At 41.1% G+C, this 19,328-nt stretch overlaps 1 protein-coding gene across 2 annotated transcripts in view; it reads left to right on the top strand.

Annotated features, from left to right (window-relative positions):
* SAMD4A (sterile alpha motif domain containing 4A) overlaps positions 1-13,671 on the top strand; it is a 71,755-nt gene extending 58,084 nt beyond the window's left edge. For both annotated transcript variants that reach the window (XM_075282524.1, XM_075282525.1), the window contains 5 exons: positions 484-602; positions 1,406-1,634; positions 2,856-2,982; positions 5,069-5,152; positions 6,159-13,671. In XM_075282524.1, coding sequence (XP_075138625.1) covers positions 484-602; positions 1,406-1,634; positions 2,856-2,982; positions 5,069-5,152; positions 6,159-6,187 — 588 coding nt within the window. In that variant the 3' untranslated portion in view covers positions 6,188-13,671. The remainder of the gene's footprint in view (positions 1-483; positions 603-1,405; positions 1,635-2,855; positions 2,983-5,068; positions 5,153-6,158) is intronic.
* Positions 13,672-19,328: the final 5,657 nt, after the last annotated feature.

A 19,328-nucleotide genomic window follows, 5' to 3' on the forward strand; every position in this document is an offset into this window, starting at 1 on the left:
ATATATATATATATATATATATAATTTTTTTTTTTTTTTTATAGTATACTCATTCAAATTTCTCATCCTATGCCACAATATATAGGCTGCACCTCAAAATGCCCCTATAATCTGATGACATTTAGTCGAGAATACTGTATATGCCTGCTGATGCCCGAAAAACTCTGGTGCAAGTCTCTACCCTTTTTTTGGTTTTGTGCCACCATTAGTGACATTTATGCATGTGGCTACAGCATTAGATTTGTCTCTTGTCTTGAATAGATAAATCATACTTGATATTACTATGACAAACATGACCCTGCTACGCCTGTAGTAATGATTTGTCTGAACAGAGCAAAATGTACTTGTAGCACATATTACAAACACCTATTGCATTTTAGGAATTTTATGGGCTGCAAAAATAGGTGGAGGGGGGCTTTCCTTGCATTGTGTGTGTTATTCTGTTGCGGTTCTCGTCTTCTATAAAATGATGTATTTGCACAGGCCTTTACGGAGACACAGAAGAAGAGACTGTTGTCATGGAAACAGCAAGTACAGAAGCTATACAGGTCTTTTCCACGGAAAACCCTCTTGGATGTTGCTGGGTACCGGCAGCAGAGAAAGTAGGTTGGGTTCAGATCCCCCCGTGTGCTAGTTACCTTAGTGACTGCATTTCATCAGCTTGTTGGGAAACCCATCTCTGTCTGCAGGCTATGGTTTGTTTTTTTTCTTCTTTGCAGTAAAAATTCCTGTGCATACATTACAGGGCTGACCGCGATCTGCAGGCCAGATATTATGAAGTTTTGTGCAGAAATAATCTCAATCACTTTTGCCTTGATCACTTCAATTAAAATCTATGACATTGATGTATTAGTTTAGGAAGGGATGAGGGATTTCCTCATCTCGTAGCTGCAGCAGCAAGGCATTGAAATTTCAGCTGCATAGCATAGACATTGGGAATATAAATCTTCCTCGATTGTCTTAAAGGGGAATTACATTACGCTGCACACTGCTCACCTACTCTGAGAGGTGCTAAAAGCAATTCCTGATTTCTTCTAGAAACTGCTCACATATGTCCTCACAAACAACCTGTAGACAGGTGTAACATTGTTCCTTAAAGGAAGCGACCATGTTGCCTTTATCTACCTGTCTGTTACACAATGGCTAAAGGCTGCTATTCCTGTACCATCATTCCCTCTCCTTTATACAGTACTGCTGTGATAGTAGCTCTCAGGTCCTTGCTTTATTTGCAAGAAACAGAATGCTCAAGATGAATTGAGCAACAGTACAAGTCTCCATCAAGATAACCTGTTATATCTCTAGCTTCGAATCATGAAAATTCTGTAAAGCTATATTATAGTTTTATATGATTTTTCTGTTTACTTTTGAGTTTAGTTACTAAATTTCTAAATGTCACAATTAACAGGACTAGCGTTGATGTCTTCATTGGCAGTCGAGGGTTTGGACAGTCCAACTCTTTGCCCACAGCTGGATCTGTGGGAGCAGGAATAGCAAGAAGAAACCCTCGGCAGTTCCAGATTCCATCCCGGAACCTTCCCAGCTCACGGCTTGGTTTGCTGGGTCCAAGCAACCTCCTAGGGGCAACACAGCGAACAACGTCCAACAATCCTGCAATGTTGAAGCAAGGGAGACAGGTTGGTGCACTCTATTGCTCTAAAACGCGTTATCTAACTGCAAATAAAGTACTCACCACCTTAATCAATTTATTGTTTCATTCTCTTCTGAGTGAGCGCGGAACAGATTTAGTTGCTTGGGTATAACCCGTTACTTACCTGTAAACTGCCTGCTTTGTAGCATTTATAATACTGCTGTATTTTGGTTGTAGGAGCCACCTCAAGCTTTGCCTGTTTCCATGCCTTGCTTTGAAGTATATGTAAACAGGGTTGTCTAGACTATATCTTATCACACCATGGTCTGTTGCAGATATCTTTTAGTAACAGTATAGGATCTATGAGCATTTGGCCTGGCTTGTGACATCAGTGGATATTGTGGTGTTTTGGAACCGAAATTACAAACCCTGTGACACCGGGAATACAATAAGTAGGATCTGTCCCTCCGTACACATGATTACTTAACCATGTTCTATTTTTTCCACGTCTGGATCCTTTTAAAGAAATTTTAAAAAAAAAGTAGTGAGAACAGACTGCAGGCATTTCCTGTGTTCCCTGCAGAGGGGTACCAAAGGGGCTGTGAGGAGATTTTAAGATGTGAAACCAGGAGCAGACCAGGTGTAGTCCTGCTCAGAAAACCCAGCTCTGGTGAAAAAAAAAATGTACATTTACATGGGAAGTATAGAGTTTGTCCTTAAATAGTGACAACGATTAATGTTGGCCCTTTAAGAAAACCTATTTAGCCAAAGGCCCCGTTTATAGCTACAGATGTGGAGGAAGAGAGGGCTTATATTAAATCTTTCTGGGGTCGACATTGGTTCAGAAGTGCTGCCTGGAAAGTTGAGAATCAGCATTAAAGGGTCTGGCTATATAGAGTGTAAAACAAGAAGATACAGTTACTTCTATACTCTTCACTATCTCTATCGCCAACATGTTACGCAGAATTGGGCTCTCGCATGAGTTCCCTGTCCCTAGTATGGCTTGCATAAAACTATATCTATATACAGTCTGTTGTTTTCAGTTATCAGCCATTTCAAGCTTGAGAATCTGATTGTGATGTGCTTCAATGGGACGAATCTGATGCTGCCACAAATACGCCAAGGGCAGGGCACATACTACATGTTCCTAACCACGTACTGTACTACGTTCACCTTCCACAATCTATCCCAGACTGACTGGCATTAGTGTTAACACAAGAAGTAATGAATAGAATAAGTATTGATTCATTCTTGGTTTACTTAATAGAATCTGTGGTTCGCCAACCCTGGTGGAAGCAACAGTATGCCAAGTCGGTCTCACAGCTCTGTGCAAAGAACACGCTCACTGCCTGTCCACACCTCTCCACAGACCATGCTCATGTTTCAACAGCCAGGTAAGCATGCCATCTTCAATGTAAAAGAAATGTCACCAGAAATCTCCATATCAAACCAACCTCAGTGCTCAGCATAGAGTCCTCTGCAATGCACTATCATACCTTTTAGATAGTCTAACAGAGGCAACATTTCCTTGAAAAATCAGTTGTTAGAAATATGGAAGTGAGACTCAATGCAATTGGAGGAAAGGGGGGGTGTAGACCTTATGAGAGGAGATATGGAGCTTCCTGCATTCTGGTTTATTATAAATGACATATAATTGTATGTAGTAGGTCTAGTGGTGGCTGATGGAAAACTGATCCCGTTTATGTACTGAGGAGGTTTATTGACTGAAGGGTGAGGTTGTGAAAGGACAGTGTTCGTGACTATTTTATTTGTGTTGCCTTATGTGTGCCTACATAGTTTTACTGGCTTTTTTTTTCCTTTTCTTTTTCCATGTAGATGGAGTCTAACTTTTTATTTTTCTTCCTTGCAAAAGTCACTAAAAATACCAAAAATACTAAAAAATACTAAGGGGGCGTTCACACTACCGTCGGTTTCCGACAGGTAGTGTCTGCTGCTAATGTCCGTTCAAAATCTTGTGCGGACATTAGGATCAGATACTAGCTGTGTCCGTGATATTTTGCATTGATTTAAATGGACATCAGGTGCGTTCTTTTACAGTCCGTGTCTGTCCTTAAAGGGGTATTCCCACGTCGCATACTCACCAGTCTTCGTTTCTTTGAAATCTTCTGTCTTCCGGCTTTGTTTCGTCATTGGTGGGCGGGGTCACAAATGCAAAGCCAAGCGGCGAGATGCCGCCGGCCCTGCATGCGCACTCATAGACCAGTCTAGCCTTCACAATGCAAATACAGACTCGACAGGGTGCCGGGTCTGTATTCGCATTGTGAAGGCTAGACTGGTGTATGAGCGTGCACGCAGGGCCGGCGGCATCTCGCCGCTTGGCTTTGCATATGTGACCCCAGAGCAGAGCGGAATAACGGCATCGCTTCTGCCGCTGCTTGCTTCATGCAGGGCAGAAGCATAGCGATGTTGCTGGCTTCACCTGTGCCGGCGTCTAACCCTGCATTGGCGGCCCCTTCCCCCAAAGGGTAAACTACCCCCCTCCCCCCCTCCAGGCTCGCTCCTGTGCACTTAGCCCCTCCTCCCCTGAGAGCAGGCTGATACATCACTTGACTCATGAGCAGCTAGGTCAGGGCTGTGGCCACAAAAAAAATGAATAAAGTGATATAGTGGACAAACAAAGCAGTTTTGCTGAAGCAATGTATTTAGGAAAAGTCTTACGTTCACATTAACAAGCATTATAGATAGGATCCTTGTGATGGGACAACCCCTTTAACTGTCCGTTCCTTAAGATCTCCGAATTCTCAAGCAGACAACAAAACCCGACTTGTAGGTTTTTGCTGTCCGCTTGAAAAGTCGGACATCTTTGGGAACGTTCAGTTAAGGACAGACACAGACTGTAAAAGAACGCACCCGATGTCCATTTAAATCAATGCAAAATGTCACGGACACAGCTAATGTCCGCTCAAGATTTTGAACGGACATTAGCAGCGGACACTAGCTGTCGGACACTGACGGTAGTGTGAACGCTGCCAAATACTAAAAATATTTAAAAATACAATAACACAAACATAATACAATACAATACAATAACATAAACAACAAAAAGTATTGTGCAGCCTTCCTAAATGTGTCTAATAGGTTTATACAGTCACCAGGCTTGATGTGTGCTTTTGGCCACTCTTAACAGCCTAATGGGGATTTTGACCTATTCACAATATTCTATTGATATCAAATTTATAAAATTAGAAACTGGGAAAAACCACTTGCTATTTTCTACTATTGAGTTGAATGACAAGTTCAGCTCTGCTGCATCTATATTCCCCACCTTTAATGCCCTTGCCTTAATGATTTAATAATGCACCTGTTTGGTTTTATTTTTAGAGATCAGTGGTACAAGCTTGTAATAACTAATTCCTCGTCCACGAGGGTCCAATCATGTGACAGAATCTGACTGGTTGTAATAGTCTTTGCATTTTTAATTCTATTTATTTATGTTTAACACCAAATTCTCCTTCCCAGATTTTCAGGTACCAGCAACAGAGCCAGATATCAATAACCGGCTGGAATCGCTGTGTCTAAGTATGACTGAGCATGCTCTGAGTGGTAAGCATTTCAAATATAGCTCAGCTAAAAATACCCAGGGAGGAGACAGCCTGGAAGTGGAATGTCTGAGAGACGTAATACATGTACAAAATGTCTATTTTCTGGCTTTGCTTTGTAAATCTGTCCAATGAAATCACCACTTAGACTACAGAGGAGTCTGCTGTTTGGAGTCCTGCAGCAGGAAAGCTCAGGTTCAGGCAGTCCTATGATAGAATGTCAGTCTGCAGCTGCCAAAGTCAGTTTTGCGGTGGGCTGAGGTATGTGAGGTTATTGCAAAGCAGAATCTGGTGTAACAGCAAAACAACATGTCTGTACACTATGTGACTGTGCGGGGCTGGAGCTGCAGGAGGGAGACGTGCCCAAGTTCCTGCCATTGCTGAGGAGTTATTTTGTGAATCTTGAGCAGTTTCCAGACTGAGATCAACTGCATGTCCTATAGTTTCCTGCAGTTAGTGGTGAGCGTATCTTAGGCAGATCGAGGGATTGATATAAGGAGCAAAGACTAAAATCCCTATCTCTATTAGTGATGTAAAAAAAATACAAAAAAACCGTTGTGGATCAGAAGTATTTTTTATCTCAGACTTTCCATAGTCTAGAAACCTATTAACAATGACCTTCAATTTCCATTTTCTCATTAAAAGAAAGTTCGACTGATTTATGGTTGTATGATTATCTGCCTATATGTGGATGGTGGGGAGAATACAGGAGGCACATGCCCTGGGGGGGCCTTCATGACCTTGTAAATATTAGGGACTCTACCTCCTTCCCTGCCAGTGCAGGCTACAGGTGACTTTGCATTTCCTTGATGTCTATGGAGTTGCAGATTTTTCTTCTTTATAACTGCTATAAACCGCAGTACAGAGGACTGCATGCATGTGCTGCTATATGAAGTTTTGTTTTTTTTGTTTGTCTACTTATCTGCCAAATACACTATGGTAATGATGAGGTTAATGAGAATTGTCATTCACCCTTCAATCCCCTCAATACATTTTTTGTTTCTCTGCAGATGGCGTAGACAAAACATCCACTATCTAATGCGAAATGGTACTTCGTGGCAGCGCTGGGCGTAGCACACGGAACTGCTGGTCCAGTGTTGGGATTTGCTGACTCTCTTCTTCCCTAGATGCGCCAAACACATTTTTGCCTTTTTTTATTTTTATCTCATTGTATAAAGAATGGAAGACTGAGGGATGGAAGCATAAGCTGAGCTTGCAAGGAGAAAAATGGTTATTTTGTTACTTTCTGAAGACAAAAAAAAAAATTCTAACTTTTTACGTGTGATCGGTTTCCTGAATGAAAAGCTTCGTGTTCTGAGCGGGAAACTCGCGAAATGTGATCAGCATGAAGATTTGCTGCCACTGGACAATACATGTCTGGCCCCTTTGTCAGGGGTTTGTACATGTGACCAAATGATAGAAGAAAGGGGAGGTTATTGCTCGGTGTTACATTTTTATCAATACATTTACAGTATTTGGAATTTGTTTTCCCCCTTAGCTACAAAAAGAAAACAAAACTCATGTTTACATAAAAATAATTATTAAGGGTACATAGTTTCTTCAGGTATGCCTTCTGTATCTTAAATGTTGTGGATTTTATTTTAGCTTTTTTTCCTTCCCCATTTAATAGCAACCGGTTTGCATTATGTAAGAGCCAAAATGTTCTTATGGAAATAGAAAGTGTCCTCAAGGAGTTTTGATTCTGACCTCTTGGTTTTAAGGATCCCCTGTGCTATTCAGCCAGACCTTTACAAAGCTCCCCATAGATATTACAGAAAGTCTACCCAATGTGGTACAACAGGTTATTCAGCGGAGGACAAATTGGTCTGACGTCTGAATCATTCATCCAAATAATGTATAATATCTAAAGAAATTAGGCATTTTTTGGTAAGGCCCGGCTCACATCTGTATTCAGTAATCCGTTCGGGGAGTCCGTATGGGGACCTCCTCCCTGATCGGAATACCGAACCCATTGGCAAGCGGTGAGCAGTGAAAGCACATGGACCTATAGACTATAATGGGGTCCGTGTGCTTTCCACACGGACCATGCAGACAGAAAAGTACTTCACAATCTACTTTCCTGTCTGCATGACTCGTGCAGAGACCATGTGGAAAACACACGGACCCCATTATAGTCTATGGGGTCCGTGTGCTTTCACTGCTCATCGCTTGTCAATGTGTTCGGTACTCCATTCGGGGAAGGAGGGGGGTCCCATGCGAACTACCCAAACTGATTACTGAACGCAAATGTGAACTAGACCTAACTTGAGAGAGTCTCAAAATTGGCCAAGCTCTAGCTATGAGCAACTTTACAGTGCCAATCATTATCGCAAGGGTTAAAACATGGGGCGTTCTTAAGATGTTTATTGAAAGTCATGGAATGTGAATGGAAAGTGATGAGGGAAAAGTGAAGAAGTTTTGGGGTTGTTATAGGTTTGTTTTTGTTTTTTTAGTCTTTTGTCTCCAAAAAGACTTGTTGCTGGGCATTCCCATCCACTGCCACTCTAGGAGGTGTATAGTTTTGGAGGCGTGCATAGGCAACAATGAATATTGCAATATACAGGTGTTAGTAGTGTAAAAGATTTGCTGCTGATGGAACTTTAGTGCTGCTTATGGAGCTTTCTACATATATTTGCCAGAGGCAAAACATAGTACAAAGTACGTACTCTAAAGAAAAAAGAATTGGCAACATTTGCTGCAGTAGACCTGCTAATAAGGTAGTGATGTGTAAGAAAATCCACAGACCATGGTGGTCCCTTCCCTCTGAAAACATACAATATTAGAAGTCTCTGTATTGAGCATTACATTGATGCTGTGGAAATGTGGTAAGGATATTGGAACAAATGGTCATTACCCATTTCAATGGATAAATAACTGGTAGCTATAGGTCGACACCATGGACCTGTATGTAATCATATGGTGCTTCTGTGAGGCACCATATTCTCCTCAAACAACCAGTGCTTGTAATGGCATGCATTTTTCTCACCAATTTACATTGCATTGATGAGGAAAGAAGCCTTGAAATTGAAGGCCCAAGATGGCGCACCATGGGCCCATAGCTATGGGCGTTTTCTTATGGATTCATACTGCACTGATACGTAATGTGTCGGACTCCTGCCAATACATTGATCAGAAGGTATATGGGTCCGCTGTTTTTTAATTTTCTCTAGTCAAAAAGTTCAGCACATTATCTCAAAATCAGCGGCTTCTGACTCTCTAGGAAATGATGCGGCTGCTATTCCATTGCCTGTTCATGAGACCTGGCTGACAGAAATCGCAGAAACTAAAGGATGCAGATTTCTAGTTGGCCCTATTTTGAGTCTGTGTTTTAATTTTCATTTTGTTTGGACAAAAATTGGGACTGGATCCTATTAGAAAAAAAGAATAGGAGGAAAACCATTCTCACAAAAGATTTAGAACTAAATATACTTAGAATATTAAAAGCTATGAAAAATAAAATATGGCAAGTAACAGGTTACGTGTCCATGTGAGCAATTGGGAGTTTTTTGTTTTTTATAAATCAATTGCATATTTCCTAGATTTGACCCGTTATCTCAGAGATTACAGAATGGTGTGGCTACAGTAGAATTTTAATTTTTAATTTTTTTTTTTAAAGGTCTGCTTCCCATTTAGACCATATTAGACTCCTAATGCTTTGGTTAAAGCAAAGGAATGGGGGTGGTGACCGCTTCTATATAGGTCCTTTCTGTCGTAGAGCAAGTTGTTTCTGGTGCACAGTGTTTTGTTTTTTTAAGGGGACTGTGTAGTCTGAGGCTACAGTTTTTAGGTAAATTTGGTTAGGATATGGTGGTCTCCTTTTGAATATTGTATGTGATGCCTTGCTATGCAACACTTTTTGTTTTCCACGTATTTGACCTGTTTATGCTGACCAATGAAGTTAGTTTAACGGGGGTTGTCTGGGGACTAAAACTTTCTTTGCAGTATCCGTCAGGTTCTTCATGATGGACCCAAGGGTTCAAGCTTGCCTCTGACCCCCAGGTCACGTGACTGGAACCAGCTTCTGATCCTTAGGTCGCACTGCCCCCTACCTCCTCTCCTGTACTCATAGGTAATTTACCTGTGCTATGGGGCCTTTATTATAGTGGGTTTGCTTTGTTTTTTACCCCTTTACGCTCCAGATTTAAGACAGATTTCCAACTAGTAGGGCTTTAATTTAGGAGAACATTTTGCCATGTTTGATGTCTGGTGCCCAAGAGTTTGCTGTGTCCTTTCTCATTGATACCTTTTTTCCCATCTGACTTTGATCCATCCATATTATATCCGTCAGTTTTAGTTAAAATTAAATTTGTAGGAACCACGGATTATACATAAATAGGCAACCCGATGAATCGTTAAAGCAAAGTAACCCTCCTCCCCCAAAGAAAAAAGTGAGCGGGGCTTTTCTTATGAATGCCTAGGTTTACACAATTGTATTGATTTTGGTGTACATCCAATTTATGTAGGACATTGCCTGTGTTCCTGTTCTGACTGTACATATGTTAGGACTGGTGGGCCTGTGTTTATTTTTATTAAACCTGGTCCTACCTTGTCCAACCAAGAGTAGGGTAAATTGAGTCATTCAAGGGTCACATACCTAGAGCCAGCCTTGCATCAGAGATGTCTACCCCTTTAAGGTTGAGGCCCCACGTTGTGGAATTGCAGCTATTTTTGTTTCAGATTTTCAATCCCCAAAAACTCTCATCAGCATGGATTTTGCAAGAGGAATATTGGGCCAAATTCAGGTATTTCTGCTACATAGAGAAAGGTCAGAAGAACAGTGTTTAACCTTCTCTGAGATCCTCTAATGGGAATATAGTTCTCATGTGTTGTTGCCCTTCCTGTTTGTGACCAGCATGGGGTCAGGGATCATAGCAATGTTACTTAGGCTGAGGTCCCACTTTGCGGAAACTCATCTTCTTTTGTTGCAGATTTTGTGTTTTTGTTTTTTTTTTCAGCCAAACCTAGGAGTGGCTACCAAAGGAATGGGAAACTTGTATGAAGCTGTTATAACTCTACCTTCTGCTCAACCCACTCCTGGCTTTTGCTTAATAAAAAAAAAAATAAAAAAAATCTGCAACTAAAAAGATGCGTTTCCGCAACGTGGGGCTTCAGCCTTAAATAGGTTGTCCAGAAATTAAAAGCATAGCTGTTTATCTTTCTGGAACTTACAAGGAACATGTCTTTGGGTTGTGCCTGGCATTACATCTTGGCTTTATTGAGATTAATTGACTTGAGCCGTAATACCACACAGAACCTGTGGACAGGTGTGGCACTGTTTTTAAAAGAAAGCTGCAATGTTTTCCTATTCTTGAACAGCAACAATTTTTTGTTCTCACATATTTTCCTATGGCTGGTAACCATATTAACTTACCATATAGTTGTTTTGTTTTTCTTAAATATAAAATCTATGAATATTTTTTGTAGATATGTTTGTGGGGTTTTTTTTCCCTCTGGTCAGTGTTAACAAAAATATATATAAAAATTATATATATCTATATCTATATTACTACAATACACATGTCATTTCTGATCTATTCATTTTGCTAGTAGCGAAATGGTGATTATATTTTCGTTCCCAGAGGTCCTGTATTGACTGCAGGTTTACAAAGACAAAAAAAGTTGTGACTTATTTATAATGTAAGTGTTCTGGAGGCTTTAGAGTTCTATTTAAAGTGGCAGTGCCTTTCTTTCTTGTCCCTATCAAGGATTATAATTTTTTTTATTTTTTTTTTATTTATTTTTTTGTAACTGGTTTAAAAGAAAAAAAAAAAAAAACCAAGCTTAGCTGTGCATAGTGGTATATTCATCTCTGCTGGCTATTTTTAGATACCTTATAGGAAATGTTTTGCCTTATCTCTGGTGCTTTTTATCCATAGTGGTTTATAAAACAAAGAAAAGTGTTCTCAGATGTACCAAAAAATTTTTTAGATGTTGCTGCTTCTATTGTTGTCCGGCTCAGCATTTTTGACTTCATGTGTTTTGTAAAGGGTCTCGAGGCAAATGCACTGTTTTTTTTGTTTAGTTTTTTTTTTTCTCTTAATGCAAAGCTGACTACACAAGTGCTATATATACACTACAGTATTGTTCTAATAGTATTATACCTTGGCTGCTAGGGAATAAATTACCTGCAGGAATTAAAATAACTGCCCCCTAGTGGCCTTCACAGCATTGGTGGTATTTTTTGTTAAACTTTGCTGTTCTTCCACTGTGTATTGTTGTGATTATTGTGAGATTTTTTTTTACACAACTAGTTTACTTTATGTAGGTCTCTGAATATGTTGTAGAACAATATATTTAAGCCAAACCAGAATGCCAAGGAATTTTACTACTCATTTCAGTGCTATCTTAGAAGCTGCTGCTTGGGAAGGCTCCAGTATCCTATTCAATAGGCTATGACCACAAATATTAAAACTTTGTAAAAAAAAATTGAGTGATGAGGGAATTATGGGGAAAAAACCTGGTTACATGGCTAGTCACGACTGCCAAGTGTATGTATGCAGCGTTCACACAGATTAGACATTGGTGGGTAGGTCTTCAGTGTTTAATCCTTGGTGAACCCCCTACCATATAAATTTACTCCTCCAGTACTCCTCCTCTACACGGATATATATATATATAATATATGTGGGCCACTAACCTCAAAGTGTTATCATATATTGTAACCTTTCTGAAAAGACCAGTCTTCAACCTATTCACATACATGCCAGCAGGGAGTGATCAGATACACAATTTTTATGTTATGGTAAAGTCAATGGCAATAGCCCTGTGTGAGTTTAGCCTATGCGTAAATACAGTTTATCTTTGACTTTTTATTTTATACATATATAATCAATATATTGAGAGAGAACTATTTAGGAGACTTTTGATGGGGAAGCTATAACCATGGGGTTAGTGTGCCTTAAAATGCCTCTTAATTTTATTTTTATTATTTCCTTAGTCCTGGGAAGGAATTCAGAAAGTGCTTTGGTTCCATTATCCATACCAAATAGCTGTCTAGAGCTGTCTATATACAAATATATACATAACATTTCATTCCAGAATAGAGAGTGAGTAATCTTGGTGTTCTCAAAAGTGTCTTTGTCGGGCCTTGAATGGTGTAAAGGCTGCATTGTGCACTCACTATATAACACCTACCCCTGTAATCCGTCATTGCAATCTTTGATTGTCAAGGTACCTTAATCTGTAGACCTGCAGTTATTCAGAAAGTACAAGTTCAGTGACCAATGGTTTTTGCACATCCTAAATGCCCTTAGAGGGTGCTCTGGAAACACTCAAAATTTGACTACCTTTGGTGCAAGTCTGTAGAACATGACTGGATCTGGAGTGAGGTTCAAGAGCAAACCTTTTCTGCACAGAGAAGAGGTGATCATTGTGTGGGTCAGGCCTATTGATGTTTATTTGTGAGGCACTGGTGCCTAACAAAATTATAGGCTTCAGTGCCACTAATACAAGGCGTAAAGTGACTGCCAACACTTATGTATAATGGCAGCCAGCGCTCTGGAAAATATGAAATTGCCAATATAGCCAGCAGAGCTGGCATCAAAATAGGCTATGGCCTCCTGACCTTCAGCGGCCTTGTGGCACTGACCAAGTGCAGCCTTATTTGCTTGTGTGCTACAGAAGAGCATCCGTCTACAAGCTCTGCCAACATGGAGGACAGCGGCAGCGTTCGCTAGTGTGATAATCATGCTGCGGTGAACCCAACTAAGGCTTTTCCTTTGAATGTGCCTACGTATAATCATGCAAAAATTATAAATTTGCACACAGCTGTAGTAACACTAAAGTTAATTTTATATAAATCATTACAGATTGCAAAGTGAGTTTTATTTTTTTGTATTTCTTTACGTAACCCTTTGGTTGCCTGAAAGGCCCGCATGGCGTTGCATTAGCGGCCTCTCCGGACAGCCTGCAGGTTAACGGATGTATGTGTAAATTCCTCTGGGAGGAATAAAGAGAAAAATAGGATTGTTAATAGTATTGAGCAGAATTCTTCCTCCCGTATTAATATAAATTGTGTGTATTTATGTATATTCTAAGCCTCCTCATAAAAAAAAAAAAAAAATTAAAAAAATAAAATATATATTTTTGCATGCTAAATCCAGGCATACCTCTGTTGTAAATGCATGCAAGCTTTTTTTTGTTTGTTTTTTGTCTCAAACCCCCCGCCCCTCCTGCCTGTATAAAATTAGTGCACAAAAATATTTTTGGCTAGTTAAATGTTGCCATGCAATGCATATTTTTTAAACGTTTTGTCTTTTATGAAATTAGCACGTTTGTTACATGTATTTAATCTTACAAGATATAAGAAGAAAAAAAAATGAGATGTTTGGAAAAAAAAAATGCTGTTCTTTGCTAGTGTACAGTTTTCAGATGTTGTGAACGGTGAAAATGCCCATGTTATTTCAACTTGCTACAATGTATTTATTACTCGTTTCCTCCCATGTTATTACAGATCACTGCTATATTTCATATCAGCATTCTATTGGAAGTGAAGGGAGATGATTAATACAAGGTTTTGTAACACTGCGGTGTGTTTGTGCTTTTATTTCAAGGGGGGAGGTCAGCGGAAATGGTAATGTCAAAGCACTTTTAGGGACAAATCTATAAACATGGATTAAAGAGAACCTTTCACCACCTGGGGCACATGCGGTGTAATACACCGCTAAAAAGGCTTTCATGTTCTGTGCCCCGGGTGAAGAGCTATTGGTGCCAGTACCATACCTCTTTACTGTCAGAAGGGTGTTTGTCAGTAAGGAACGTCCTTCCTTACAGTAGTGTCTATAGCGCTGTACTTGGAGAGGGGGGCGTTGCTTACCGCCCAGCGATTTACTCTGAGCGGTGATTAACGCCTCCCCAGTACTAGTCTATGAACGAGTACTACCAGGAGGGGAGGGAGACGTTCCTCACCGCTCTCACAGTACAGCGCAATAGACGCTGCTGTGAGGAAGGGCGTTCCTGACTGTCAGAAACGCCCTTCTGACAATGAAGAGCTATGGTAGTGGCACCGATAGCTCTTCACCAGGGGCACAGAACGGGAAAGCCGAGCAGTATATAAAACCACATGTGCCCCAGGAGGTGAAAGGTCCTCTTTAAAAGTATCAAACAAACACAGTACAGATTTTCTTTTTAATAGAAAAATATGAAGCTATGCCAAGTCGGGTTCGTATGGACAATTTAGATTGACCACGGTCTTTGACATCACACAATCATGTGGTGGCCTAACTGACAGACCAAATTGTCTTGTTACATACTTATTATGGTGCCCCCGCTTTGAGCATCCACCTAATGTGCCCAGCGCTGAAGATTCTTATTTGGCTTTTTTGCACAAGTAGTATCACTCCACCTGCCTTCAGAAGGACATGCTGTGTCAGAAGCAAGAGAACACTAGGGGGCGCCATAAAAAAAAGTATTTAACAGCTGTGCCTAGACGCAGGAACAATTTCTTCAGTTACAAATATATATATATATATATATATATATATATATATATATATATAAATTTTTTTAAACTGATCTAACAAAGTACGGTAATGTTCATTTGTGAGACAACTCCTTAGATGATAGAATATTAGCCACACATATCCAAGACTTGGGGGAACTAATTGCATACAGATTTCTACAGTTAGTGTGCTGAATCCAATGAAGATTGTATGGATGTATGTGCTTACCAGTGAGTGCTGGAACCCTAAAATTTCTGTGTATTTATCCTCCAGATTTTGTAGAACTCTTCAGAACTGGTTGGAGAACATGGTTCATACCTTGCTGCCTCTCAATCTTCTTTGACCTGGGGTTGTTAGGGTGGAGTCTGACTTATTAAGCTACCTCTAAGATCCACATGTTAATATTTCATAGGGCCCCAGGCACAGACCAGCTTACCCAATATTTAATTTCCTGTGAAAATCGAGGCCTCTGTTCCACATGAAGAATAGCTGGATATAAAACCTCTGGCTATCATTAAGTGACTGAACAGAAAACTAATGAAAACTGCTGCAAAACACCCAAATTATGAGACCTTTTAAACTCCACCCTGAAAATGTTCGCAAGATTGCAGAAAATGCCCTTTTATGACATGCAAGTCTTAATAAATCTGCTCTGCCCCTTTTTGATCCCAAGACCCATTCGAAAGTTGCTCTTTTGCAAAATCTTGCAAAGTAGGATGAGATTCTACAATAACATCTCTTGTTTGCCACATGTATAGCATACTAAAATGCATATGCACAGGCTATATGGGTATGCTGAAAGTTTTTTTGAGATGGAAAGTCATGGGTTGGAGGTCATTGGTTATGAATTAATAACCACTATGGGTGCTGTATTGGCAGCCATATTGGCTCTGCTTCAACTTTTCCATAAGTTAGATCTGACAAAGAAACTTCAATACATTTATAGCAATTTCACAAACCTAAACATCTTAAAGGGGGTGTTCATTTGTACAATAACTTCCTATAGTTAGAACTGTCTCCATAAATAACATGATCCCAATGAGTCATACTTCAGGTGTAATCTGTGAGGGATCCTGGTAGGATGCTGTTTATTTTCCCTACAGCGCCCCCACAGGGGAAAGTTGTTACACCGTGCATATTCAAATAATGTTACCAGCAGACTAACTGGGTGTTCTAGAACTGAAGACTCATTGTAATTGTTACTAATCGATAAGGCTCCTGACCTGGGAACTAAGTCCCATAATAGAGCACACTGTACTATACAAATAAGTAATACTAAAGTCATAAAATTAATTTCCTTAAAGGGGTTACATGATTAATAACCATATGAACTGACTACACCCAGGCATCACATCACTCTGTTACTGGATTGTAATGAGGAATGTTTTCCAGCATGACACTGGGGAAGTTCAGCTTTTTATTGTCTTAATAAAACTTTCCATAGTGTAAGTTTTATCCAATGGTTACAAAAAATTCAGCAAGATGAATCACAGTGAAAGAATTTGTCTAGTTACTAATCTTTTCTCCCCGATTACCCCATACTTGATTCATCGCCAACCCTCTGGGCTTGTGCTGATGAAAAACTTTCAACTTCCTTTACAGGCATTGTCTTTGCTAAAATAAATACATTCCTGAGGAGGGTCTGGAGTGTCGTAGTGGCAGAAAAATTGGTGTAATTTCCTCTTACATATATAAAAATAATTACACAGGAGGAATCCCTGTCTCCACCCACATGGGATTCCTATGAAGAGGATGGCTTCTATCGTTACAATGTATTACAGTTAAATACAGGTATCAACCACCATATCCCCCCTCCCCTATTGAGTCACAATGGTGTACCCAGAATCCTCAATACAGTAACATAACAATAATTGAAGGGACTATAATCAGTTCTCTTCAATTGCATCAATATTCTGTTGGATGGCACTCAATGAAGGGAAGTTTATTAAGACTGGCGCATTGGGCATCATTCTTAGGCCCCTTGTAGATGACTGTGGGCAAGATCAGTGTGCCATCTGTATTTTTCCCCAGATAGCACACTGACCCATTAATTTCTATAGGCACATGCACACAATTGTGACTTCCACTGATCAGTGTGTGGGCCAAGAGTCTGTGCCACATAATATAGAGCAGGTCCTGTGTTTGCTGAGCGGACTCGTTCATAGAAGCCTATGGGATACTAAAAACTGATGTACTCAGTGTGTCACTAGTGTTCCTTTGATGTCTCCTGTGTTTGTATTTTTGCCGAGGCAGCATACTCTATACTTGCCTCAGATGCTGTGTCTGCTAATGGGGATGACTCTTCTTCCTATTTGTCATCCTTTGCATCTAGTACTGCTTTGGAAGAACCTCCAAGGAGAAATCAATTCAAAATGTTAACTCTGACATATAAAATCATCCACAATTTCTAACCCAATCTCACACTACCTACCCACGCATAATCTCCGAATCCTCCCAAAACCACCTACTCACTACCATGACACATAAGACTGTCCCCCACAATCACAAGCTTCAAGATGACCTTGAAGACTCGCCTATTCAGGAAGTGCTAGAACTTCCAATAATGCTACCATCATTACACCATCATCTACATCTACACCCACAGGTTTAGTATATATGGAAACAGATTCAGGCTGGAGTTTAGAAGATTCTAGGTAGGAGTAGAGAGTGTCAGGAGAAGCTAGGAGACGGAGCTAGTACAATCAGTTAGGCTGTAAGCCACCAGCTCAGAGATAGTTATGTGTTGTTCTGTAGTCAGGAGATGGGATTTATCCCTGCTCAACTTGTGGAAGTGAAAGTGTGTAGGATTAGGATGTGAGGATAAAGTGACAGTATGTGACAAAACCAGGGCCGGTTTTAGATAAAGTGGGTACCTGGGTGAAACTAAAAGTGGGGGGGTGAACCTTCCCCTTTTGCCGCCCGAGGCGAACTACAGAAAGCCCCCCCCCCCCCAGGAGGGGGTGGAGCGGGCAGGGCTTAGTCACGGAGAGGACCTGCTCTCTGCCTGAGCGTGAGGGGAGGCTGCTGGAGCAGCGCTGCTCCAGTGGCCTCCCCAAACCACCGCTCGGTGATAAGCCAGTCCAGCTTAGGTAATCAAAAATGCTGCCCTCCCTGGGGTCCTGACATAGCACCGCCTGAAGCAGTCGCTTCAGGTCGCCTCATGGAAGGTGCGGCGCTGACCTCTCCTAGCTGAGCCAGTGTGGTGGTGTTCAGAAGGGCCCTTGATGGTGATGCAGGCAACAACTCAGGAGTCCATTGTTGCAGGTTAAACAAATGAACTCATTATTAAAAGCATCAACAGTTTGACCAGCAGCTTGCAGATGGGTTACAGATACAGTTCAATTCCCAATGCCCTGGTCATAGGACGGCCAGGGAAAACACAGACTCTGCAGAAATACACTTCCACTACTCCTCCTCTCATACCACTCCTAGCATCAGTAGATAGTGGTTGTAGTGGGGCAAAGAAACCTGATAGGGATCTGGGTACCTGGAAACTAGACTCAAACAAATTACTCCTGTCAGGGTCCTCTATTGCTCCTACTGGCACAGATGGCAGATATCTCTCAGAGACGAACCAAATTATCTCCCTGTCTCAGGGGCTGTCTCCAGATGAACATGGGACAAGAAGAATTCCTCCTAGGGGCTGAACTGGTGTCTGATGGACTCCTGTCTGAGTTCTCCCACTGCACAGACCAGCATGACTTGTGTAGACTGGCTGCTCACACTAGACTGCAGACACTAGAATGAGATTTTGTAACTGCCACAGGAGACTAGAGTCTCTTCACAACCCCACCCGATGCCCTGTGATTGGCCAGGGCTGAACCAAGGCACAAATTTGAACTGCAGAGGGGGGAAATTACAGAGAAAGTTGCAAAACAATTTACATGTAACACAGAACATATAAGATGGGACATACCAAGACAACCTGCAGGTACAAAGGACAAAGACAAAAAAATAGCAACTCACTCCGGGATGCTGCAAGTATCAAAAATCAGTTTACGGCTAGAAAACTCATTTTAAAATAGTGATCTAATAATACCCTTTTCTGTCCCCAGTAATAACAAAACCCTTTTTTGCCCACATGCAATACAAATGACCACCTTTTGTATTGCCTTATGAATTTTTATAGCACCCCAGGGGCGTAACTACTGGGGTAGCAGTGGTAGCAGCTGCCACGGGGCCCAGGATTCTAGGGAGCCCGGCGACAGCTGCTACCGCTGCGGATTTTTTTTTTTTTATTTATTTATTTTTTTTAAATAGGCAGTTACCTGCTGGTGTAACTCCAACATGTAACGGGCCCTATTTACTGCAGTCCTGGGGGCTGCCTGAAGATGGAGAGGAGCTGCCCCCTCGAGCAGTCCATCTTTTAACAGTAGTAAAGCTAGCAATTGCTGCCTTTACTACTGTACCCAAGCAGGGGCTGCCTGAAGATGGAGAGGAGCTGCCCCCTCGAGCAGTCCATCTTTTAACAGTAGTAAAGCTAGCAATTGCTGCCTTTACTACTGTACCCAAGCAGGGGCTGCCTGCTGTCCGGGCCCTGCTGCCTCCCGGCATTTGCATAGTGACAGCGGGCAGGAGAAACTTTTATCATGACATTGTTGCAGATTTTGATGTACTTTTTAGAGCCAAACCCAGGAATGGCTACAAGAGAAATGGGAGGGGCCACAGGGTGGCTCAGTGGTTAGCACTACAGACTTGCAGCGCTAGGGTCCTGGTGTAATGTATAGACTATCAAAGGGA

This window comes from Leptodactylus fuscus, chromosome 7 (assembly GCF_031893055.1).
Source record: "Leptodactylus fuscus isolate aLepFus1 chromosome 7, aLepFus1.hap2, whole genome shotgun sequence".
NCBI lineage: Eukaryota > Metazoa > Chordata > Amphibia > Anura > Leptodactylidae > Leptodactylus > Leptodactylus fuscus.